The sequence below is a fragment of the Lethenteron reissneri genome, chromosome 38 (assembly GCF_015708825.2).
Source record: "Lethenteron reissneri isolate LAM-NWPU_2019-01 chromosome 38, ASM1570882v1, whole genome shotgun sequence".
Lineage (NCBI taxonomy): Eukaryota > Metazoa > Chordata > Hyperoartia > Petromyzontiformes > Petromyzontidae > Lethenteron > Lethenteron reissneri.
In genome coordinates this window covers 6057288-6084131 of record NC_083816.1, presented here as the reverse complement: position 1 = coordinate 6084131, position 26844 = coordinate 6057288, and the positions used below count along the sequence as shown (strand labels likewise).

At 45.7% G+C, this 26844-nt stretch overlaps 2 protein-coding genes across 5 annotated transcripts in view; one reads left to right on the top strand and one right to left on the bottom strand.

Annotated features, from left to right (window-relative positions):
• Positions 1 to 536: 536 nt before the first annotated feature.
• Positions 537 to 9935, bottom strand: LOC133351678 (protein FAM72A-like). The gene is made up of 4 exons (XM_061567077.1): positions 8704 to 9935; positions 4228 to 4305; positions 2691 to 2815; positions 537 to 1880 (listed from the first exon to the last, which is right to left on the bottom strand). The coding sequence occupies exons 1-4, from the start codon at positions 8850 to 8852 to the stop codon at positions 1771 to 1773; spliced, it is 462 nt and encodes a 153-aa protein (XP_061423061.1). The 5' UTR covers positions 8853 to 9935; the 3' UTR covers positions 537 to 1770.
• Positions 9936 to 16097: 6162 nt separating this feature from the next.
• The window catches only part of HCFC1 (host cell factor C1), a 36152-nt gene continuing 25405 nt past the window's right edge, over positions 16098 to 26844 (top strand). For 2 of the 4 annotated variants that reach the window (XM_061567202.1, XM_061567199.1), the window contains exons 1-8: positions 16099 to 16350; positions 21009 to 21157; positions 21754 to 21914; positions 22958 to 23214; positions 23629 to 23713; positions 24302 to 24408; positions 24823 to 25002; positions 25457 to 25828. In XM_061567202.1, coding sequence (XP_061423186.1) covers positions 16191 to 16350; positions 21009 to 21157; positions 21754 to 21914; positions 22958 to 23214; positions 23629 to 23713; positions 24302 to 24408; positions 24823 to 25002; positions 25457 to 25828 — 1471 coding nt within the window. In that variant the 5' untranslated portion in view covers positions 16099 to 16190. Of the gene's footprint in view, positions 16351 to 21008; positions 21158 to 21753; positions 21915 to 22957; positions 23215 to 23628; positions 23714 to 24301; positions 24409 to 24822; positions 25003 to 25456; positions 25829 to 26844 lie in introns of all 4 variants that reach the window. The other 2 variants (XM_061567200.1, XM_061567201.1) reach the window with 2 other exon arrangements.

Genomic DNA, 26844 nt, shown 5'->3' with positions numbered 1-26844 from the left:
TTAAAACAGAGCAATGTAATACAATACACTATTAGATATTATTGTAAAAACATAAATAAAAAGTCCATCATATGTGTTAGTGAATTTTTTTATATTTTAGGCAGGAAATTCGTTTTCAAATTTAGATTTTTTTTTCTGGGGGGGGGATCCCCACACCCCCTGGAAGATTTGGTTCCCCCCCAATGTTGACTCCATGGCTACGGCCTTGATCTAAACGCACGTTCATTCTAAACGTGGAGTGGGAGGGGAGGGGGGGGAAGGCACAACCGGAGGACACCCCACAGAAAAGAAAAATCCACGCGACCACCACGAGGAGAGGGAGCGAGAGAGAACACGCGGACTGCAAATATACAACAACAACAATAACAGGCATCGTCAGGGTACCGGGATCGAACAGGCGAGAAAGATTTCATCGAACAGGCGAGGGAGATTCCATCGACCGCACGCGACCAAGGCTCGCGCGCTTCGTGAGTCCCCGGACCAGCAGAGGCGTGCCCGGCCGCCGCTCCTGATGCGCCACGTGGTGGGTGGGTGGGTGGAGGTTGCTCGATGTTTCACGTGAATCCGAAAGTCACGCCCAGGTGGTATACGAATTTTTGGGCGATTGTAAGGGAGCCAAGAAAATAAATGTTTGTTTTGGATTACTGTGCTCCGAAAAGGACAGTCGCTTTGCTCTTAAAATATCGAAACGTCGTAGTTTTTTTGTTAATTTCTTTGAACCTATCTACGTGACATTACCGAAAGACCCAAAGAATATGAATTCCTGCAGTCATGAAAGCTTTACGTCAAGATTTCATTCATAGCTGTCTACCCGTACGGTTTACCCGTATTCTTGTGCAGGGTAATTGAGTTTTCAGGTCCAAACGACGTACAGCCGTTTCAATGAGGGCAAAAAACAGTTTTTTTGTCTATTTTTTGGTGTTTTTCTCTTGTGATGGGACTTTGAGGGATGAACGTTAAGATGTATAAAGGTTGCGGAGTGACCAATAAGGTCTGAATTGGTCTGTAATAAGATATGTACTAATAAAGGTTTGACAGGTATGCTCATTGATATTTGGAACACAAAAGGACACATGTGGCGATGATGATGGCGATGATGATGATGGTGATGATGATGGTGATGTACCCGTGCTGGGCTCTATCAGACCGGTCCTCCTGAGAAGATACGTGGGCTGTGTGCGCCCGTCTCGTGGAGAATGTATGAATGACGCATTGCAAACCATAGGTGTCTATGAGAGTCCGTGGGTCTCGGTGTGAGTCTATGGGTCTGTGTGTGAGATTATGGGTTTGTGTATTAGTCAATGGAACTCTATGCGAGTCCATGGGTCTGTATGTTTATGTGAATCTACAAGTCTCCGTGTGAATATATGAGTGTCTGCGTGAATCTACAGGTCTGTGAGCCTATGGTCGTTGAGGACATCTGTGAAAAGATCTTTATAGCTCATCGGATTCCTCCAGTATGAAACATATTCTGATTCGCATATAGGCGAGTCTATGGGCCTCTGTGTGAGTCTGGGTTTCTGTATTTGTCTATGGGCTTATTTGTGAATCGATGGGTCTCTGCATGAGTCTCTTGATCTCTGTGTGATTCTTATGCGTGGAAGAAAAAAAAACCCCGCTGATGATGAAGCACACGTCATCGCCAGAGACTTGGAAAACTCGAAGCGGAATGTGTTGGCGTCCTCAACGTGGAAGCCGCAAGCCACCAACTGCTCAGCTCTGCACGCCACCGTGCGTCCGTTACGCCGCGTGCCTCCGCTCCACTCAGACTCATCTCGCCACGGGCTGAGGTCCACGCGGATGCCCTGGGGTTCCTCCAGACCTGTCGTCGTCGTCGTCATCCGTCTCGGCGAGGACGCCCCACAGGAGAACGGCGACTCCTGCAAGAGACGCGGCGACGATGCGCGAGACGGACGAACTGGCTGCAGGTTTCCCTCGATCGACGCGCGTTCCGTTTGTGCCGTTTCGCGTATATGTGCGGATAAACCTATTTCCACCAAAAATCGCAACCTATGCGGTTTTAATTCACTTGTGGGCTGCTATGCGGTCGGACGTGGGACAACATTGTGTGTACTGTGTGCGCTACTCAGGAAGGGAGCTGTCTCCTCGTGCGGTGCATTGTAAGTTGGCTGGCTGTGCGGTCCATGCTACGCCGATTTTGCTTTGCGCGCCTCTGTTTTGAGAACGCATCTACCGCATAAAGCGAGGGGAGCCTGGAATAATAATTTAAACTTGTAACGCACCGCACAGAGAACAACGCAGGCCCAAAGAGGAACCACAGACAAGCGGGAAGGCAGCAGCCACACGGTGTGAGCCTGTACCAACAATTGCCCAAGCTCTGCAGACCTCTATATATTCAAGTGTTATCGGCCAATTGAAATGCGCTTACATGTTGGGAGGAAACCGGAGCACCTGGAGAACATGTATGGTACCGGAAGCATGTTTGTATGCCACATCCCCTCTTTTAAACTAGATCATTTTCCAGCAGTGTTCTTCACTTTCGCCGATGAGACACCGTCAGTGTGAAGGCGACCACGTCGTCTGCAAGGGGTCTTTCACATTTGTGTATTGTCGTGGGCCGCACTAAACGCCACCAGGGGCCGCCAGTAACCTTGCGATGAGGAACACTGCTTTACAGGGTTGCAAATCGCGCGTCGTCGGAAGAAGTCGCCAGGCAACGTTGGACTCACCGGATGAGTCGAGGCGCTCGGTGGCACGGCACGTGTGGCTGTGGAACATCCACAAGTGGCCGTTGTGGCAGGAGAGGAGGCAGGGGCGGCACGGCACCGCCACGTGGTATCCCAGCGCGTTTCCACTGCGGGGGTCCAGTTCATTTTGTCGAACAGCCATTTATTCTTGACACTTTGTTTGTCTCACAGCCATTCACTCTCGGAACTTTGCCGGGGTTGGGGGGTAGTGGATTCAGCGTTCACATTTCGCACCCCCCTTCAATACCCGCACCCCTGGGTATTGATGGGGGGGTGCCTTGGAAGATAATTATCTGACCGGCAGAGCGAATTCAGTGAGTTCCATCTGTATGACCCCCCCCCCCACCCCGTGTGAAATGCACGTGCCAAATAATTAAATAAATCACTTTTCCGTGCCCGTTGCATTCTGGCTGCATGTGCGATGCACTGGGGTCTCTGATGTGATTTCAGGTTGTACCAGGTGGTTCTCGCCACGGTGTCCGACGTTTCGCTCCCACGTGCTGTGAGAGCTTCCGCAGCTTCAGGGAATTAATTCAGGCGCTGAATGTCTAAATCATTCACTCCCCCAGCAAAATACACACACATTAAAAAATCGAATTCAGTGTTCCACCAACACGCGGATCAGAGAAGGAGCTCCCAAACATGTAGCGAAACGTCTGACATCGTGCCAAACTGCAAGGTATACAACCTGGAAACACATCGGAGAAACTGTACAGCAGTGACATCGGGTACATGTCCGTCCATGTACAGCAATTTTGCCAATCTGCTGGTGGATGAGGGCCTCCCCATGCCGTGCGGATTTGTGGTGGCTATTTGACCATACTTCACCACACTGGTCAGTGCGGGTTGGTGAAAGTACAGAGCATTGGTGATATATTTTTAGGGTTTGGTGTTAATCTTCTTCTTTGATACGGCGTTTAAAAAAATAAAAGCAGCGGCAGACGACAATTGGGATGGGTTCCCTCCCGATGTATATTGATCGTATCTGGATTCAAATCAACGAGGTCCGTTTCACTAAGATGACGGCGTTCGTTGCGTTCGAGGTGACATTAAAACCCGATGGCATAACAGTTTGGCCACCGTCAGAGGGCTACTGCCTTCCACCCCTACCGTTGAGGCCAGGTAACTCAAACTATGGACCACATCGTAAGCCACTGTCGTCTGCGCTCCATTAACGGAGGAGGAGGAACAGCAAAACTTCACCAACTCTCTCCTGAAGCTCTCTTGACGTTGCCATCGAGCTCCTGAATATATTTCCACGCGCAAGCATAGAATAGTGAAATGCCTAATGGTCCGCAGTTTCGTGAGCCATATTGATCTTCCACTTACTGCGGAAGAAACGTGCGTGCGTTAATGCACGAAGCTTGGAGAGACGCGCCAAGGCACCTTTGGGGATTCGTAGGAACCCGGTGCTAATGCACGTGGCCGACAGAGTCTGTGTCCAGTCGCGGCAATGCTTTGGGAAACCACCTATCACGGTTCTATCGTCAAGGTGAGTGCAGGGAGGACCGTGCCCTACCAGGTGAGGCAGGCCGCATCTTGAACCCGGCAGGCGCAGCTCTCGGGAGAGTAGAGAGGGCCCACCAGCCCTACCGCACTGCACGCCGCACACATTGCGCTCACCACCCCAACTCGCACACACACTCACTTACAAAGACAAAGATAAAGATCCCCCGTATAGCCTTAACAGACTGTAGGGGCAAGTGCTGTTAGCGAGCACCTATGAAGGCTAGCACGGCACACGAGGGGGTGGGTGGCCAGCACCACGCCCGACCGCCTTTGTCTCCCTAGTGGTGATGTTTACACACCTCACCAGGTACTCATTTGAGACTTACCCACACACACTCATACATACACTTACACACTCACTCGCCCACTCAATCATACACTCAGCTTGTGCACACACTCATTCGTGTTTTCAAAGAAGACAACGATCTCCCGTGTAGATTTTAACAGAATGTTGGGGGCAAGCGCTGTTAGCGAGCACTTTTGAAGCACAGCACGGCACCCGGGGGAAGCGGGGGAGGGGGGCGTGGCCAGTACCACACCTGGCCGCCTTTGTCTCCCCAGTGCTGAGTCGACGTCGGGAAGGCTCAGTACCAGTTCTGATATTTGTCATTTGGTTGTGGGTGCAAATCGAACTGGGGTCGCTGGGTTCATAGGGCAGTGCGCTATCCACTGCGCCCCACGTTCATGTATTCCACACTTGCCCACTCACTCAAGTACTCATACATGCATGTTCAGTAATTCACTCAGTATTTTCCAACTGACAATCATACCAACCAATAACCAAAATACTCACACACCCACTCAAAAACTCACCCACCTACAAAACATAACACCTACCCATCCACACACCTACACACTTTCTTGCCCAATCAATAACCCACTCGTTGTCTCACTCACCCACAGACTCACTCAAAAAATCACCCACCCTAAAACCGAAAACACTCACCCACAGATTCGGCCACCCACCCATTATCAAACTCGCTGCATGCGTCTCGTGTTGTGTTGTTTTTTTTTGGTTGGAGCTGCCTTGGAAAATACAACTCGCCTCAAAAACCGCTCCGAGCCAGATAAGGTCAGCGCTGGGGTAGATGAGGTCACGATTAGGATCTCACATCTACAACTGCCTGCCTGATACTTTTTCCACAGCCACTCGCTCACACCTTGCACTGCAAGTGGGGGGTCTTTCAACTGCAGCTGTAAATCTCCCCCCCCAAATGCCCTCCAAAATTCAATTGAATTGTTCCTTTTTTTTTACAAAACAACAAAACTTCAATTGTATTCTTGATTTACTAACCTTGGGTAGGACAGTGGTAAGTTAATTGTCCTACGCACCCAGCAACATGAGTTAATCTCGAGATGCACGTCACATCTAAATGCTATTCGATCCAAACTGTATTGTTTATTTATGCTTGGTTCCTGGCACACAGCTGACATCGGTGGCGTGAGGTATCCGAACAGGGTCCTGGGACCCTATTTGACCAATCCGCACTGACCAGACTGGTGAAATATGATTTTTTTTTAAACCTCAATGACCTGCATGGCATGGGGGAGTCCTTTGTCCTGCAGTGGAATGGCAAAGGATTGGAACATACGTTTATTGTCACTGTTATTTTAAGTCATTAATAAATTATCGAATTCACTCCCGACGATTGCATTTCCTGGATACTGACAGTTTATACTAAAACCACATTCTGCATCTAATCACAAATGCATTTTTTCAAAGATGGGAATCTTATTGATCTGAAAATGTGCCGTTTTTTTTTACTATTTAAAGATGTTACAGCCCAATTTTACCTTCAAATATTAAACGTTCCGTGACCCAATATTTCCACGTGTTTTGTTTCGTTGTTTCTTTTAAATCTGAAATTTAAATTGTTACACACTACGCTCATTTGTTGATTAATTATATTTGAATATCAATCGTGATCTCAGCTGTGGGTTAAAACGTATATATTATGAAACCCTCTCTTGTGATGAATGAATGTTCATCTGTTCCATACTGTATATTCAATACTATACGGTTAATTAATCCAGGCGTAGTATATCTCATACAAATAGACGATCTGTGTGATGTAAGTAAATTATAATGATGGTCCAGAAGGTTTGGAAATCTTACATTTGCCACAAATATAGTTGATGTTTACAACCAGAAAAATTGCGAAAAACGTACTTGTATGAAAATCAAATAATTTGTCCCCCTGAACATTACAGTCCAGAGGGCAAACCGGCCATTATTTTTCAGCGGCTGAGAAAGCGGGCTCTCAATCGAAAGTGCTGGCGTTAACTCCTGGATTTGGGGGTTGATTCATCCCGTCATCTCAGCGGGATCGATCAAATGAGTACCATTTTTTTGGGTAAGTCAACTCTGGATAAACTTACCACGACTATAACAATGTGGACTTTCCACAACTGGCTCAGAAGATGAGCACTGCCTGAATGTTAATTTGATCTGGAAAATACCGTGACCTTTTGACACTGGGGCAAGATCAGCCTGACATTTAACACTGCTTCAAGTTTCCCACTAAACATTTACAAATATACGAACCCCATCACAGATGAGAGGGAAGGCAGCAGCCACACCGTCAGCCGGGTCTCCCAACAATTATCCATGCTCTGCTGTCCTCTATACATTAAGATGTTTTCAGCCAATTAATGAGCGTTTATACATGTGGGTTAAAAACCGGAGCACCTGAAAAAAACACGCGTGCGATGGTACGACACTCTATCCTGTACAGATGGAACGGATGGAGTCCACACTCTACTTTCCTGCCTTCTGGAGCTGATAGACAGCTAATTCTAGATTTTGAGCTTTCGTGACCGCAAGGATTCATACTCTTAGTTTTTTCGAAAAAGTCACGTAGGTAAAAAATGAAATTAAAATTAATTAAAAAAATAATAAAATCACGACGTTTCGGAGGCAACACAAGTCTCCTTCATCAGGTGGGACCGTCACAGCTGAATTTGCTGTATCAAGTGATACGTCATCAGGTGGGACCGTCACAGCTGAATTTGCTGTATCAAGTGATACAGCAAATATATCAAGTGATACAGCAAATTCAGCTGTGACGGTCCCACCTGATGACTGATAGACAGCTGCCAATAAATCTTGATGCCAGTTACTCATACAGTAGAATATAGCATGCAGTTAGCAATATATACGAGGGGGGTAATTGAAAAGTGTGCGGTTTCACGAGGAGCAATGAGTGGCCTTGATGAAGCTGTGTCGCTATCAGTCTCCTTGAAGTGCAGAGCAATTGGTTTAGACCATATCACTCCCTCGTGAGCTGAGCTCACTCACAGCGTCTCTTAAAAGCTACATGGGGTGGGTGAGGGGGGGGCAGATCTTTGTCAACGTAGGGCCAGCGTTGGCATATATCGTTAGAACCCATGGACAAACATTGGCTCAACGCTGTCCCAACGTTCCCATGTTCACTGGGATGTCTGTATGTCGAAGTGTGTGTCAAGTGGGGAACACAGGACTGGTGTTCAGATATCATCCCTCGCCACTTGTGATAAGCCGTGGTCGACAATCGAACTCAGGTCGCCAGGTTCAAATGGCAGTGCGCTGGCCACTACGCCACCGCTCCACTCGATCTCTATGTCTGTCTATCTGCACGTTTCTGTATATGCCTGCATCCTCCATCTCTTTGTGTGTCTGTGTGTGTGTGACTGACGGCCTTCATAGGTGCTCGCTAACAGCACTTGCCCCTACAGTCTGCTAAGGCTATGTGGGGGATCTTTATCTTTGACTGACTGCATGGATTGCACGTCCTTGGAGTAGAGCTGAGTACTGGGATCATACAGGAGCTCTGCCTGCATACCACCTGTCTATGTGTCTGTGTGTCTGTATGTCTGTCTGTGTGTCTGTCTATCTGTCTATGTGTCTGTATGTCTGTCTGTATGTCTGTCTGTGTGTCTGTATGTCTGTCTGTGTGTCTGTATGTATGTCTGTGTCTGTGTGTCTATGTGTCTGTATGTCTGTCTGTGTGTCTGCCGATGTGTGTAGAGGTGAGCGCGCCGAGCTATGAAACCGGCGACCCGAGTTCGATTCCCGCTCATAGAAAAATACCAGTTACGATTATCTGAACCGGTCATGAGCCTTCCCTACGTCGACTCAGCCTCAAATCAGTACCTGGTGCGGTGTATAAACATCACCACTGGGGACACAAAGGCGGCAGGGAGTGGTTCTGACCACACCACACCCTCGTTTTCCAAGCTGGTCTTTATAACATACGTGTTGGCTATAATATAAATCTTTCCCTTGTCTTGTTTGATGGGTTACAATGTTTGATAATACATGACGATGATGATTTATGATAATGAGTTATGTATGATGTTAGTGTGATGATGTACCGATGTTGAGCCATGACATCAGTGTCTGATGATTATTAATTCTTATGACGATGATGCTATGTGTGATGGTGTCCAATAGTGTATGATTGTGCGTGGTCTTTGACGATAAAAAAGCGTGCGGTGGGTCACTGACCACGTGGGTGGCGCGTCTGTGGAGTAGAGATGAGTGCTGGGGTCAGACAGCAGCACCGCCCGCATGCCCCGCGGAGACACGCGCCTGCCACAGAAGCCGCATCTCAGATCCAGCACTGCCCGATCCGTGAACTCTCCGGGCTTTGACATGTCTCGATGATGACTGCCTAATCCCTGACTTTTTTCCTCTTTCGTATGGCCGCCTACGATTACTGCCTCAATGGCTGGCTAATGTCTGGCTAATTATTAGTTAATGTCTGTCCAATGCCCGGCTAACGAGTGCATGAATAGCTGGCTTAATGACTGACAAAATAGCTGCCTAATTGCTTTTCCGAATAGCTGGTTAAATGACTGAGTGAATATGGTTAATGGCGTTGTGAATATCTGACAAATGACTGTCTGAATATCTGGCAAATGACTGTCATTCTGGCTAATGATTGTCTAAATAACTTGATAATGACTCTGAATATCTGGCTTATAACTGAATAATTAGCTACTTACTGTGTGAATACAGTATATCGCAATTGACTTTTAGTGACTGAACAGCTGATCAATACTGCTTTAAAAGCTGGCGAAAGGACTCCCTGATTATCTTGGTGAATTACTTCATGAACATCTAACCAATGTCAGACATTTGACTAATGTCTAAATGTCTTAAAATAACTGACTATCGAAAATCTGACTAATGACTGAATATCTTGCAAATGTCTGCATTATTAACTTGTTAATGACTGGCGAAGAACTGTTGGGATGTATGACTGATGATGCCCGAATTGTTGTCCACTTTCTTGAATCGCTACCGGTGACTGCTGATAACTGACTCAATAGCTATCTAATGGCTGCTCCAATGTCCGGATAACGACTGACTGACTAGTTCACAGGAATTGCCGGAATAGTTGGCTAACGACTGTCAGCAATAGCCACTGCCTGCCTGAATCGATAACAAAATACTGGCTATTAGCTTTTCTGATATTGGATTAATTTCTCACTGAAAGAATGCTTATTTGATCACTGGACTGAACACTTCACTTCCTGTCTCATCCACCTATTTGTATGAATGACTAGGATATGCGGCTTTCCTCTGCTGCCTTCCAAAGCAATTTAATGCCTGTCCACAGCGATCCGTCAACCGACCCGCTGAAGTGAACAGCAAGTTGCCACTTCATGCCAAGCAATTAAATGCACCGGCCTATAAACAACCTCGAAATCTTGCAATAACTCGTGTCACTCGCAGTCTTACAAGCTTGTAGGAGAAAGCTGTGTGAAAATTGATGTTGGCTATTGCACAGTCGATATAGAAGCTCAGCTGTCTCTCTTGGCCGTCTGTCTTGTAGCCTTGCACGCGTGCCACCTGCTATGCGCTATGCTTGAGCCTCACATGGCATGTGGTAGCTGCGACCGCTACACGTGTGGCGAGTGGACTCAACCGCCGCGTGGGCGGGACTTGGACTGACGAGGTCATATTCAGGGTAGATGGTGTGAGATTGCTCTGAGTGAGGGTTTTGCCCAGATTTGTTGACGACGTGTTTCTTGCGAAATCCAATGAGAATAAACTACAGGAAATGTCAAAATAACTCAATGAAGAAGGCCGCAAAGCTGGACTCAGAATAAAGATGAGCAAAACAGGTATTGACTTATTTTGCTAGTTGGAGGTGAGAACTCAAGACACCAGGGTGATTCTCGGGTGCAAGAGTGACCTGGGGCTTTAGTCTGCCAATAGGGGGAAAACGATTGCTGCTGTGTATAATCCCAATTGAGTAATTAAGCAGGGCGGCCTTTGGGTTTGAACCGCGAACCTCTGCAACAACAAGCGGCGAACGCGCCACCGCTGGGCCCTATCACCGCCACCAAAGGTCACGTGCATGAAGTTCGCTCGACAATTGGAGTTGTCTGTTAGTGGTGGCGCAAATGGAATACGCATCAGAGCACGTGTTGACTTTGAGCAGTTATTTGATGCCGAACAAGGGTGGTCAATGTGATGAGATACAGAGATGCGTGGACGGGAGCAGGTCGGAATGTATTTTTTTATTGGAAGATGAACTTGATCATGTAAATTGCAACTTACCAATGTGCCTGAATGACAACGTTTCTAATCTGTGCACAAGTTACTTGGTGATGCTGCTGCGTTGGCAGTGGTGCACAAGCACAATTAATCAAGCTAGAAAAACTGAACGCATTCATCAAAAATTCTGCCATCAAAGAATACGATTTATAGTAGGTGACGTTTTGAGCAATGTGGTATAAACAAGGCCATTGTCCGAAAGGTCACCGATTGTGATTGTATTTCAAGACCACAGTGCTGTTGATGAGTGTGTTCAGTTTGCTACTTGTTAATCTGTGTAAAGTATATTCCTTATCGACACCGACAAAGAAAATGCAACAAAAACGAAAGAATACCTAAAGAGGCATGGGTAGATGCATGCTTAGGATTACCCTCAGAGTCAATTTGATGTTTTACTTTTGGAGACAGCTACATAAACACAGCCCAATGGTGAAAACTACACAGTTTACAGCAATAATAATAATGTAAATTACGTAATCAGGGAGATGCTGATGTGATGTGCTGGTGAACACACTAGACAATCCAGAAGTTGCCGATCTTCCGGCGTGGCAGTCAAAAACAATGGTCACTTTTTTAAGATCCTTCTGCCTCTGTCCACCAGCAGTATAAGTGGGCTGTCCAGTGCTGTATTTTCTTCACCCGTTCCCTGTGTTCATTTAAATGGGCGCTAGGTGGCGATGTTTTGAGACTTACAATAGTGGTAGCCGAGGCCAGTCTTATTCCCAAGGGTTACCACCAATGTTGAATTCCCACAAAGTAGTGCCTGCTTTGTTTATCGACCCTCGGTTTATTATGCTTTTCAAGCCTCACCTTATTTTAAAACAATGGAATTGTAATATTACTTTGGCGGTGGTGCATAAGCATTGCTATGAATAAGGCCCAACACCTGAAACGTCACCTATGATATGTATTTTTTTTATTTTTACGGACGTGCAAAATGTCCGTAAACGATGGTAGCACAGACAAAACGGACAGTTCAGGTCACACAAACATGACAAAAGATAAGAGCAGTACAGATGAGAGAATTTACGCGATTATTTCAAGTTCATTTTGTTCAACCAGGTGGCAACTCCAAGATGCCGGGGATGGTCAAACTTTCCACGGTTGACCAGTGTCACCAAAATGACAAAAGCGAAACACCATCAAATAAAGTGCGCCAATGAAGCAAATGGAAATCAGAGCAAAAAACAACAAGGATGACGTGCAAAAATCGAAAAATATTGCAGAAACATAAATCAACGTCAAATAGTAAATTCCCTGTACAGTCGAGTCAGGAAAATGTATTTGTAGGCTGACCAGCAGTCCGCATGTCCTTTGGAAGTGACCGGCCCTCCATGCCTCCCCTCCGGCTGTCACGTCCTGCCAGGCAGCCAGCCAGCAAAACTTTGTTTTCCTAATATAGCATTACAAAATAGCACAAATGCATTAAATTAAAGAAACATTAAAAGGATATAGGGTGACTGTCTCATTAGTATGTAAAGATATTCGAGTTACATGCAGACGATATAGGCAGATCAACGAATTTTAGCCGCGTTTCCTTGCCCTGACCCACTCCCAACCTCATATTAAACTTGAATATAGCTTTGCCATTTTTGTAAAACGTCTTAAGATGCTGAATCGACATCAATCGGACGCTGTACACATTGTAATTCCCGAAATGTGCTGTATTCATTATTGCTTAATCTAATCTAGATAAATCAATCGAGTCTCGTGAGAAAAAGATAGGGAAAGTGACTCGTTATGCAAATCTATACGGTATACGATATTGTCTGACGCTGCTGCTGCTGCATTGGTAATGGTGCACACGCACAAATAGCAGCAACAAAACCCAACACGTGTATCAATAACACTGTGGCCTTAACATTAAAAAGAAATGCATACTATATGTAACAGGCCACGTTTTGGGCAATGTCCCATACATCATTATAGCACATAATTCAAGTCCGTAAATGTAGTTTATGTGCAAATGAACAGATGGCGTGGGGTAATTGCAAGGGGATATTCAGCCACTGGGTGGGGGGGGAGGGTTGAATTTGCATTTAAGCAGGCGTTAAGAGTCATCTGTGATGTAATGTGATGGCAGCCCCACTACGCATTGCAGCAGTCAGGGCCAGAGTTCAAGTATTTGGTGATGCCGCTGTTGCGTTGGCAGTGGTGCAAAAGTACAACCCAACAAAATACCTCAACACGTTGGTCATTAATAGCATCGTGGCTTTCAAATAAACATAAAATATGCAAAAGGTGACGTTTCGAGCAATGGCTCTTCTTCATAGCACATAGGCCAGGGATTTAAAATGGATAAGGGTAGGAGAATGCCCTTGACACCGTGGTGTACCTGATGAGAATTCAATTGCAACATATTTTTTGATTACCGGTTGTTTAATTGGCATATGAATAGTTTCTTATTACATTCCAGAGTTTGCTTGTGTCAAACATTCACCTTTTTATTCAGCAAAACATTTCCTGCTGTAGTTTTCACACCTGATGATTGCTTGTGTTGCAATCGAAACGTCGTGAGAATTTTATTGTTTTTTTTACATTTCCCTTCTACGTGACTTTACCGAAAGAACCAAGAATAACATTTTGCTTGTTAATATTTTTGCTTGATATGTCAGTAAACATGCAAACGTCGGTTGACATAGGGCCAACCTCAACGTTTGCATGTTTACTGAAGAAATATCAAGAAAAATGTTGATACAAACTCTGGACTACATTACGTTTGATAATTGGTTTTTTACCCTTTTATCTGGCAACAAAACTGACACCCTTTTTTACAAGGAGTCATGTTTGCATAGACCACAATACCTGCAGTCGGAATGTAAACAAAAAACATAACTCTGATAATGTATGCACTGTCCTTGCATACATTATCAGAGTTATGTGTTTTGTTTGCATTCAAAACATAACTCTGATAATGTATGCACTGTGCTTGCATACATTATCAGAGTTATGTTTTTTGTTTGCATTCCGACTGCAGGTATCGTGGTCTATGCAAACATGACTCCTTGTAAAAAAAGGTGTCAGTTTTGTTGCCAGATAAAAGGGTAAAAAACCAATTATCATATTTTGCTACTGGCAAATGAGGCTCCAATGGTACATTACGTTTGTCCGACGTCAACCAACGTTGTTCCAACGTTAACCGACGTTGCCCGACTATTGCACGTTCACTGGGATTGGTCTTGAATTAAGCTGATGAACTAATTGAACCATATAACCATGGCTCTCGCACAATGTCCGTGATGCAGTCATTTTTAGTCTGTTGATGGTCGGCGATGCGGCTATCGACTCATCTCGACGAGCTGTGCACGAGGCACCACGATGGTTAAGTAAACCCTGGAAAAAATAGTGTCCCAGAAGTAAAATATTTCATTGCCTGGGCCCATTTTGTTTTATTATTTGGTACCCCGGGATATCGCCATGGGGATCAATGGACGAAGCATTAAGTTTTTTTTTATGTGTGAAGAGACCGTATGGAGTTATGCTTATATCCGAATATGTAATGCAGTATTGTATTGGAGAGGAAACGTATGTGGCTACACCACTGGCGCATGTACTCATTATTATTTAGAGGCCAGATAGTGTATAAAGCACTTAATTATTAACTAGTTTTTTATGTATACAGTACATATCAATTCGAGTACGTGCAACGCTGCGTAGTGGATATTACAAGACCGGTGTGTTAAATGTATCAACTTATTTGCGGTGGCTGCTGCGTTGACAATGGTGCATACATGTAGATGTCAAAAAACATAATTTACGTGCAATGAAAAAGGGCCATTGCCCGAAACGTCAGCTGTTATATATGTCTTCCTTCTAAAGCCACGATGTTATCCACGAATGTGTTGCATTTGTTCTTGTTTGTTCGTTAAATTAGCTGTGCGGTTCAAGCATTACCCCCGGGGGGGGGGGGGGGGTGGTGGTCGTTCTTAAAACAAAGAAAGTGCCATGAATTAATAACAACAGCAGCAGCGGCGCATTGCGAGGCGGGGACACTCCATCTTGGTAGGGGCGAGGCGCCGCGTGCACACCCTCAATGGTAATCGAGCTTCGTTGTTAAATCGACGAGTTGTTGCAAAATATAAAAAAATATATCGTTTATTAACACATCCAGTAAAAAAAAAACACTTAAGTCGGTAATTATTTTTTTTATTAAAAGTGTCCTAATAAAAACAATAGGCTTTACCCTTGTTGGCAATTATTACCAGAAAGGGTAAACCCTATTGTTATTAGTATTGCCAGAAAGGGTAAAACCTATCATTTTTTTCATGCTTTTATACTGGCAAAGAAAGGTCCCATTTTAAAAGGCCCCTTTGTAAGATGGCCGTCGATTACTTTGATTGCCCTTTCGTTATGACGTCACGCGCCCGTTGTCATGTGACGTAATGGTTCACTCCTCCCCACCGCTATGCGCACGATTCGATTCATGCGTCCAACTTCGCACATCGATTCCCTTAATCGATTCCTCGTCAATGACTCCTCTGCAACTTGCAAGATGGCTTAAGGGTCACGAGTGGCCGGAGAGTTTACAAGAACATTTCACTAAGAAATTAACTTAACTGATTAAAATGCAACACGTACGTTTTCTAAAAAAACAATCAACGAGTTAAAATTCTGTCAATCGCCTGATGATGCTGGATGTAACTGTACATACAGTACCTGCTAAGTGTGTGGAATTCTTTAGAACATAACCGATGGTGCTGAAGCAATACATCACGAGATCGTACTACAGTGTTCCTGCCTATGGAGGCAATGTTCAGTTGCTAAATGCCAATGTCGGACGTTTGCTGCTGGCCACAACGAGAGAGTAGTTCGTGTAGTTCTGCTGTTCCTCCGTTAAATAAGCGCTGACTGCAGTGGTTTTACTACGTGGTCGATGTTTTGTGTTGCATGCCCATTAATCGCACCGTGGCTTGTGTATAATGTACATCTTAAGGGCTTACTATATGGCCCACAATCGCACGACTGTAGGATTGTCTTTAATGTATCCTTTACCCGCCCCTACTGAACGTCTGTAAAAAAAATAGATTCACAACTCATCGGGATTCCTCCAAGGATCAAGATTCTCATTTCTATGGGGTTGGGGGGGGGGGGTCTCAGTGGGTCACGTGGTGCGTGATGATGGGGGGGGGTCTCAGTGGGTCACGTGGTGCGTGATGATGGGGGGGGGGGTCTCAGTGGGTCACGTGGTGCGTGATGATGGGTGGGGGGGGTAGGTCCGTGACGCAAGAGTCTCGCGCGAGAGGGAGTGGGCTAGAGGGAGAGTGGGGGGGGCCCGCTCGTCACCGGAAGCCGGTGCGGGGGATGTGGCGGAAGAGGCGGGAGGGGACGGAGGGAGGGGGGGGTCAGCACCCCGCCCATCCATCCCCCACGGCCGCTTCCGGCTGTCTCGCGCGCGCGCTCGGCATTGTGGGAAGGCGAGGCCCAAGATGGCGGCTCCCACGCTCAAGTGGAAGCGGATCACTGGCTCGACGGGACCTGTGCCGCGGCCGCGCCACGGCCACCGCGCCGTCACCATCAAGGAGCTCATGGTGGTGTTCGGCGGCGGCAACGAAGGCATCGTGGACGAGCTGCACGTCTACAACACGGGTGCGTGCGTAGAGCGCGGCGAGCGAAGCGGGTGACGCTGTGCGCGACTCGGCGGGTGGCGTAGGGGGGGTGGGGGAGGCGCGCGCGCGCGGGGGTTGGCGGCGTCAAGATGGCGGCCGTGTTTGTGCTGCTCCGCTTTGGCGCCAAAGCGGCTCGCGGCGCCTGTTGTGTCGCGATTTGTCGGCGATCCGTCGACGTTTCGCGCCTTTTCGACGGCGCGGGGCGCGCGCGGCGGGCGCAGCTCGCGACGACGGCGGTCGCGCGCGCGAGTCGCCGCTGTGTCTGGTTTTGTTGTTTTATTTGTGTTGTGTTTGTGGATAAGCGCTGAGGCGGCTGGGGCCTTGCGGGCCGCGCTTTTTTTTTTATCACCGCCGCCGAGTTAAATAAATAATTAAATGCGGCTTGTGCTTTTTTATTTCTGCGAGAACGCCGCGGGATTTTTTTGGGGATTTTGCTCGTTCGAACAATTGCGCGATTCAAATTGGTGACGTTTTTATTGTTTGTATTCGGCATTCAGTGCGCCGTTTTTTGCAAGTATTGCGATGCTGGTTTACTCTTGGGCGATTCTTTTATGCGGGTGGTGGTGATGGTTGTCATTGTTTGAATTGCTGAGCGGGAGATGCTGTGTTGACAGCAGACACCGCTAGCGCCTGCTTCCCCGTGCTCTTTCTCAGCATACAGTGGCTTGTGTTTTTTTTCTCTCTCTCGTTATTTTAAGTAGCGGGGTGACTGGAACTACTTTTGTCTCACTCCGCTCCCCCCATCTTTCCGGTCCTTCGAACCCGGCTTCTCCAGAGCCGCTTCACCGCCACCCCCCTTTCTCCGCGGTCGTTGACGTCTCCCTCCGCCACTCAGCGGCGGTAATAACATGGCGCCGGTCAGTGGAGGCGCTTGTGTTGTTAGTTTTGCCATGCGCCCCCTCCATTGCCTCAGGGCAGCTCCCGCGTTGCCTTCTTCGCTGTCCTGGCGGCGTCGTTCTGTCGGCCAATGAGGTGGCACACAGGGGAACGGTGCTCCGGTCCTACTCCAGCGAGATATTTTCTTGCCCCTGTGGGTGGAACAGAGGGTGTCGTCAAGTCAATAAACCGACGCTTCTCGGCTGACACCGTGTGTTTGTGTGTTTTACACGAAGGAATTTTTTTTATATTTGTTTAATTGCGGTTGCTTAAACTGAAACTTTGCATAAATTAAACTGCCTGCTTTAGGCGGGTCACAATTTTCATTTTTTCAGAAATATATCTCGGAAGAAATAGAGGCCAAGTCAAGAGAGACATGGGTTGTAACGTCATCCAACCATTGGGTGAAAGACAATACAGATGCAATGATAACAAATGTCATGCGCGTTCATTCAGTCAACACAATCTACTGTAGTACAGCAGTGAACATGTAAAACAAATTCACGAAATTTGAGTAATCGGTTTCACTAAGTTTTCTTCATGAGAGGAATGGTACTGGCTCTGGGTAGTTTAATCTAGGAACTCGCAACATTGAGGTGGGTTTAATTTACAATGTTTTGGGAAATCTTAATATTTAGCTTGGTTTTACACGATCGATGGTGGCTATTTTTTTTCACAATCGTCTACTGTGGCTTCAAACAAAGGGCACATTTTATTTATTATATTGTTTTAATCAAGGTTCTCATGGTGTGTAAATGTGGTCAAGTTATAATGGGATATTCATCTGGGAGGTGTAATTTTAGCAACTCTTTAATACGAATCCTTGCGAGCCTTTTTTTATTCGAATAGACTTTTGGACTTAAACTCAATCCTTTGGTTTTAACTGAAGTCCACACGCATGTCTGCTTGCGGAGTACACTCAGCACTGCACGCGTTGGTTTCCAGCTACTGTAGCTTGTAGTTAAATGAGTGGCGATTATTCGGTTACAAAACACCTTGACACCAATGTAAATATTTATTCATCATTATTTTTTAGAATACATAAACTTAGGTCGTGGTGAATGGGATAAAAAAAAATCAAGTGTTACTTTTTTTCGCACCATACTTGGCTTAATTCCGTGATTGTGGCTACTTTCGAGGGAAACCCTTGAATGAATGCAATAAAATGACGTACATTTGCCCTGGTTTAGAATTTCTTTACTTTGTATGTGTATTATTTTTCATACTGTACAAAGTCTAGTACTGTATTTTGCAAACAGTTCTATATTTTTATCGTGTTTAAAGCAATTGGAACGAAATGCGCATTATTTAGCTGCCTTTGTTTTACGTGACAGCCTCCATTCACTTGACACAGAAGAAAAGAAACAAAGCATTGACGTTGTACAAATATTACTAATTATATAAAAATGACAACTGAATGCAAATGAGGTCACAGCTTTCTAGGAGGGAGGGAGGGAGCGTGTTCAGTGGAGATGGGAGGGTCGGGATGCCCAATTAGGCTGCTCGGTTTTGTTTTCTCAGCCTTTCCAATATTTACGCTGCCTGATGCTTATTAAGGGGTTTATTTTTTAATGCACCCGTACTTAATGCGTCACATGCTCTTGATTCGTTTATTGTCCATTAAATGATTCCCACCATATGCTTAAGCAGTGCCCTTCTGTGTGTTAATTACGAATTCACCTTGGTGTGTAAGCGATCCTGTTCAATGTTTTGGTCCTAAGAGGAGAACATTTTACTCCTGGATAATTTCTGGGAAATCCTGTCCACTTTTTGTTTGCGCCGAAAGGCGTGTTTGGCACGCACACATGAAAAGTCACAACAATGTATTCAATTAGTTTACCCATAGCAATAAATATCCACTTAACATCCTTTGCAGGCTCGTTTAATTTGATTCGTGAACGATTTGATGCAACGTGCTAACAAAAAAATGGCACGACGTTTTACTGAAAAGGACAATATAACGTCCGATTACGAAATACTGGCACAGAAAAGGTTTTGCAAAACACCCTTAAATGCCTACCGTTTCCTAATGAGGCATGCTACTGCGCATATTCCCGTGTGATATGCACCACAATGAGCTGACTCAAATGTTTTTTGACCCCTATTTTTTTTGTACGACTGTTACGTTACGTGGAATTTCACTTACGCAATTAACAGTATCCATGCCATTTAAGTTGGTGCATGAGCAGACCTGTGCTCGCTATTGGAAGATGCCCCACCACCCCGCACAGCTGTGCTTTTACACTCTAAAAATAATAATGTTCTACTATAATAATAGCTTAATTCATGTGATTTGCATTTCAAAACGGTGCTAATCGCGAATCACATTCACATGAAGACACAAAGTCGAAAGAGGTCAAGGGTAAGGAGGTGAAACAACACAAACCAGGTCCGGCGACAGTAAACACGTAAGCTCCTAACATCGGCTAATTCTAGGGAATAATAGTTTGATCTTGTACACCGTCATTCATGTCAACAGCCCCCAAAAAACGCTGAACATCAAGCCATAGCACATATCGACGGTAGGCAGCAACAAAGTTTTAATGCCTGACATTGTTAAGCCGCTCGTGAGTTAATGTACAGGGTGGTCCAAAAATTAGGACACAGGGTTATATTTTAAGTAATTATAGCGTTATTTTAGTTGATTTAATGTTTGAAACTAAATCTTTTAATGCCAGTGTTAAAATAAATGAAATAACCCCGTGTGTCCTGACGTGGGCCACCCTGTCTATGCATTCTTTACATTGTGCACTGAATTGGGTGCCCACTTGAAATGAAAAGTAAACCTGGCTCTACTCTTTGGTCAATTGGCAATGTTATTTGTTGGCCTCGGTTACCATTTGAAGTTAAAGATGATAGCTCTTCCGTATATTAGTACCAATGTGTGTAACTTTGCATCAATTAATCATTCAAAATGTATTCTTATGCCCACTAAACGTATGTCGACTTGCTTATTTTAGTCGTTTAGGTTTTATGTACGTACAGTATTTGGTTGACATACAACCCTCTAGCCAGTAGAGGGCACTACATTCACTACAAGTGCAAAAAAGGAACTGATTCTTGAATCGTGATTAATACATAGGAACGCAAGGAGGTCAATCGGTACAGTCCTTGTACAAACTTTGAATGTCGAAGGGAATCGTGAATATTTTTTTATATAATTGTGCATCCAGGAACACAAATTTGTACACATTTGCCTTAACTGATTAGCCCTACAAATAATAGTATGAAGTAAATAAAGCATGTGAGTATTGTGAAATATGAATTTGACACGTTAATTTCAGTTTAACAAATTACCAATTGGTGTGCATGTGCGGCCCTTTTGGCAGTCCATTGCTGGAAGAGGGCTTCCCCATATTGTGCTGCTTATGGGGGTTAATTTTCGATTCTTATCACAATGGCCAGTGCGGGTTGGTGAAGGCGTGGAGAATCGACATCAGAGCATTGAAGTACTGCACAGTACAATTGATGTTGCTGCAGTTCCCTCTTTTACTGACAATGTTGCTGCTCAGGAGCCAAAGACACTGGTTTCATCTTGAGTCAACTCTGCTTAGCTTCTGATATTTTGGTGAATTTCGGCAGATTTTTTCATAATGCTGTGGTTGGTATAAACATTTAAAAGTTAATTTTTAAATGTGACATTTATGGAATTAGAAGGTTGTTGAGTGAGCGTTGGTCATCTTGCATATGGCTATGTGAATCGCAACCCTATAAGTCCACGTTGCTTGCGTCAAATTCACACCCGCGGTATGTCGTTTACAGCAACAAACCAATGGTTCATCCCGGCGGTGCGTGGCGAGATCCCACCGGGCTGCGCAGCGTACGGCTTCGTGTGCGATGGCACACGGCTGCTTGTGTTCGGCGGCATGGTGGAGTACGGGAAGTACAGCAACGACCTGTACGAGCTGCAGGTAAGTCACCCAGCAGTCGCACAGTTATCCTCAAGTCCCGCATGTTGTATAAAACCCCGCGATGACATTTGCAAGAATGGGCTATTGTAAATGTCACACAACACATGTATTAGAGGACAATGCAACACAAAAGAAAGCTGTTATCTTGTAAATCCGCTGTGTGCCTTGGGCTGTCCAATTTAGGTTTGAAGGATTCTTAATGATGAAGACTTTAAAATTGCGGACACGTATGATATCGCAGTGACATCACCAGAGTGCTATAATTACATGCTTAGCTAACTTTAAAGGCTGTTGGCTCATTCATGGAGCTGCATATTTGTTATAGCACCAATCTGTCTTGAACATTGCTCCTTATTTAAAAGTTCAAACATCAAACACATTGAAAATGTTTCATTTTAACTCCTTCCCTTGCTGACTTAAGAAGCGTTGTGTTTGAATTGGAAAGGTTCCCCCTTCCAGCCTCATGCAGTGCACCAGGACCCTGAGTGAACTAAGGTCAGAATTAAAGAGAATGACCGTATAGGGATGCGCCGATTCCCATGCTATGGCCGGCATCTTGCTCTCATTCTAACCGGCTTCTTTGTTGCTCCCCACAGGCGAGCCGCTGGGAATGGAAGCGCCTAAAACCGAAACCCCCGAAGCACGGGCCGCCCCCGTGTCCCCGACTGGGCCACAGCTTCTCGCTCATCGGCAACAAGTGTTACCTTTTTGGGGGTCTTGCCAACGATAGCGAGGACCCCAAGAACAACATTCCCAGGTGCGGGGCCCACGCCGAGTGGATTCTTGTTTGACTGTTGAGGTTGTATTGTTGTGAAAATGTATGCATTATAATAGTGTACTGTGCTTTGATAATCCTAATGCTGGATGTGAAGGCCTCCTCCCCATGTCATGTTAGTCGTGGGGGTTGTTTGAGTGTACTTCGCTCGTGAGTGCAGGTTTGTGAAGGGTTTTGGAAAGGGGAGGGGGGGTTAGCGCCGTGGTTAGCACTGTGTTGTGTACCAATTCAGATATCGCTCACCGCTGATGTTTTCCATGGCCAGGAATTGAACTCGGGTGTTAGTGCAGTGTAAAAATCACAATGTGGCCGTTTCTGCACATGACATAATTTCGTCTTTAGAGTTGTGCATGGTGGTGTACGCCTGTAGCCAGGCTTTTTGTAAACAAGGTTTTGGTGTATCGTGCAGATGTTTGAAACTCCCAAACCTGCTGTGCCGTAAATTGGCCAAGAGATGGCAGCACAGCCAATGGGTTTACGGTCTTCTTCACAGACTGTTCGTGTTATTCTTGCATATGGGTGGCGGGGTTTATCCACGGAAACCAGTTTCATCCCACATTCAGAACACTCCTTTACGTTGAATTGGCCAAACATTGAGAATCCGTGAAGCTTTCTGGTCTAAATAAATAACATTACATATAAAACAATCCTCTTATACATGATTGAATGTTTTCATATCTTGAGTCAAAGAATATATGAACCTGATTCCAAGAACACAGGATGAGATGTTACTATCCTTTGTGCAAGCACTTCCAAGAGTTCATGAACAGTGAGCCTGGTGAGCGCATCGTCAGTAGTGTACCTTTGGTTCCTAGGGTGTTTTGGCCTTTCACACTATACACCCTCCCCAAAGGCGGCCAGCGACAGGGTGATCAATCCTACGCTTGCGTCCCATTCCCATTTAGTCATAGGAGTTGCCTTGTTGTTGATAGCCAACAGGGTATTATGCTTTAACTTGTAGTCGATCCTTCTGGTTATGTCAACGCGTCGCTCAAACTTAAACCGACGTTGACCTCTGTCACCAGGTATCTGAACGACTTGTACGTGCTGGAGCTGAAGCCGGGCTCGGGGGTGATGGGCTGGGACATCCCCGTGACACAGGGTGCCCCGCCACCCCCCCGCGAGTCCCACACGGCTGTCGTCTACCCCCAGCCCCCTGAGACCTCCCCTGGAACCCCGACACAGCCGGCACTCACCCAGCCGCTGGGACGTCGGCCCATGCTCGTCATCTACGGAGGCATGAGCGGGTGCCGCCTCGGAGATCTGTGGACGCTCGACGTTGGTGAGTTTGGCGCATGCGGCGTGGAGAAACGGGGGTGGCGTTCTGAGGTCTGACAGCAAAATTCACCAATTCTTTCATTTGTATATGAATTGTTCAGTTCTGTAGTCAATGTATTGTAATGGTTATCAAATTCTTTCACCTACAGCTGTGTACTTTTTTGATTTGTGAACCCTCTCGAGCTCTCTAGTGGAGGCCCCTCCATCAGAAGCTGTGTCGGGAGGCTATTGGAGGGCTGCATCTTTACCTTTTATTTTGACTACAAACGCCATGCAGTATAGCAAAATCTATTGCGGTACTTATTTGTCAAACGCTTCCACGTCTATGGCCCCCATCTTCATCACTCTGCACTGACCAGCTTGGTAAAATATGGTCAATTTTTTAAATTGCAATAAACTCCGTCCATCTCACTTGCAGACACAATGACCTGGAGCCAGCCAATGATGTCGGGCATTGCTCCTCTCCCTCGCAGTCTTCACTCTGCCACAGTCATCGGACCCAAGTAAGACTCGCGCACGCCCAACGCGGTGAACTCGCAGATATGTTAACTTGAAACACGTGAACAAAATGCAAATCCTCAACATTGACGATCCATGCTGTCACGGTGGCAGTTGAATGTGAGATGACATCCACATAATGCCTTCTTTGCAATCAAGGTCTCATAATAGATGGGTTTCAATCTAAATTATCACCTTGAAAAAAGGGATCGGATACGCTTGCTGAGAAGGAGTAACGGTGGAACATCCTGCGTAATTTATAGCTGCGAAATATGTCAATAAAAATCTTTAACTTTATTTAGACTGGAGGAATCTTAGGTATGAAGCTATTTTTTTTAGCATAATTCCAGTAGGACATTGTAAGCTTTGGGAACTATTGCATTTAATTTTGTTCGTGAAATCGAGGTTTAAATTGAAAAAGCATAACTATGCTTCCTGTTTTATTTCAATCTTGTTCACATTTCACTCAATTAAATTTTGTTATGGTGAGGTGTGGTTTTCAAGAGGGCCCAATGACTTTACAAAGTTCGACAGAAGTAAGAAGCACCCAGATTTGTGTGCGAGTTAATAATGTTTTTTTGCTGCTATTCCAGAATGTTCGTATTTGGAGGATGGGTGCCCCTTGTGTTGGAAGATGCAAAAGTAGCGACACATGAGAAGGAATGGAAATGCACCAGCAACCTCGCCTGCTTAAACCTGGGTGAGTGGGGAAATTATGCTTGATTTTGTATGCTCTGATTTACAATAATGATTGTAAGCTTTGCTTGCTGTTGGCAGCCAACAAAGCTACAGTGCTTAAGCCAGACCTATTCATGAATTGATATGAATGTGCATTAGTCTCTTAAATGCCAAAGAATCTCAAAGCGACTTAACTATATACTTTCAACAATTTACAATATCATCTCACCATTGCATGGGAAAATGCACATGTTATTAGTAAAGATGTAAGCTTGAGTTTTCATTTGGTGTTATGAAAAATCGTATAATCACAAACATGAGTTATAGCACGCACATATTTTACAAATGGGACGCATTCTCCACTGGTCAACTGCACACAAGAAATTACCTCGTATTACGCGTCCTTTAAATATACTTTTTCCTCCGCCACGCACAGAAACGATGACCTGGCAGTCAGTGCCGACTGACACGTCTGAGGATAACAACCCGCGCCCGCGCGCTGGCCACTGTGCCGTGTCCATCAACTCACGCCTGTTTGTCTGGAGCGGCCGAGATGGCTACCGCAAGGCCTGGAACAACCAGGTGTGCTGCAAGGACCTGTGGTACCTCGAGACAGGTACGTGCTTGCGCATCTTTTCCCTGCTCACAGCCAGTCACTGCCATCCTCGTCCGCGCGCGTTATTTATTGCGGTCAAAGGCGTCGGTATATATTTTTTAGTCATTTGCATCTGTGACAGGGGTGCATTATTTCTGGTCCTTGATTGCAGCAGGTTCTGCAAGTTGCGTGGATAACTTGAAAGCTCCAACTGCTTCGTAGCTAAAAACAATGAAAATGTTTTCCGGTCCCATTACTTAATTGAGAGCTCAGTTTGCACGAAGACCATTGTCCCTCCATGGGCACTGGAGTTATACACCCTGAAACTCTTTTCATCTGTTATAATTATTTTGGGGTTTTGTCAGTTGTTTTGTTTACACATTGGCGACGGCTTATGGAGGCCTTCATCTACCACGAGTGGATGGACCATGGCTGATGATGATGACGCTCTGTCCGTTCCACCTTCCTAACGTAGAGAGGCCACCGGCGCCGGGTCGTGTGCAGCTGGTGCGCGCCAGCACGGACTCGCTCGAGGTGAGCTGGGGTGCAGTCAGCACGGCTGACGCCTACCTCCTACAGCTACAGAAGTATGACATCCCGCCGCCAGCCGGCGCCACCCCAGTGCAGGCCCCTGCAGGCGTCAGCGCCATGGATCAAGCCTCTGCCTCTGCAGCCGCCGCTGCTGCTGCCGCCATGGCCGGCGACAAGAGCCCCTCGCACGCTGCCACGGCGCCACTGATGGCTGCCGGCATCCCCACTAGCCCCATGCCACAGATGACTACGACCGGAGGCATCCGTCTGCTGGGCGCATCGGCGGCCGGAGGAATTGGGGCAGCCAACGCTCAAGGTGAGAAAAGCTGCGTCGCTTAGATGTGCCAGTGTGTACAGATGTGGTAATGGTACCATGTGAGCTGCTTAGGATGCATGCCTCGTTTCTGTGTGTGTGTGAAAATTGTTTACGGTTTGTGCACATCTACCCATTTGTATAGATTTGTCATCCTATCTGAGGGTTGATGTCCGGGACAGATCCTCTCCTCTTTTAGCAACTGTCAGGGGTTCTCAGATTAAATGCATTTATCTAGGTTAATGGAGCAAACAAAATTTAGCAAATGACACTAACAAAGTTATGCTATTATTATGGATTTGTGACCATGAATTGCAACATTTAATTGAATTTCTGGGAGGGGACGATGTATTGTTACATGCATTATGTCTTCGCATTGGTCTGCATTGCTGTAGTATGTTAAATATGAATAGTGCACCGAGTTGACAATGCTGAGAACTCATTCAAATTCAGAGTTCAGCGATGTGTAATCAAATCGTGTTTCCAAGTTAGCCAATTGGTGGTCTCAGCCTCGTCGCTATTGATTTTCACATTTTGGCTTATTTCAGCTCTTGAGAATAACAAATATCAGATTGATTTAATATAAGCGCTCTTGTTAGAGTATATAAATATTTTATCACACGTGGATAAAGACCCATCAGGGGGACTTCGGCAGTTCTGACATTTCCTGGGGCTGTGTTGGCACTGATAGCTATGAGAGTTTTGAATTAAGCTTGTGTCTCATGTCATGATGCCAATAGCACAATTACAATATAATTGACAGAAATTTCCTCCTAAATTGTTTGGAAAGTCATGCAGAAATTTGCTTGTGTGCCATGTAACTGAAACTATTACTGTCGTTCCGAGAATGTCCAGTGGGAGGCGGACTAGTTACTCTCAGAGGGGGGATTGAAGGGAGCCTGGAGAGGGGGGGAGGTTGGTGGTCTACTGCTGACCACAGTTAGTGGTTGACGAGGGAGTGGTTAAGCAAGCAGTGATTTCTTGTCACGTACATAAATTTAAGTACGTGATAGGCACGG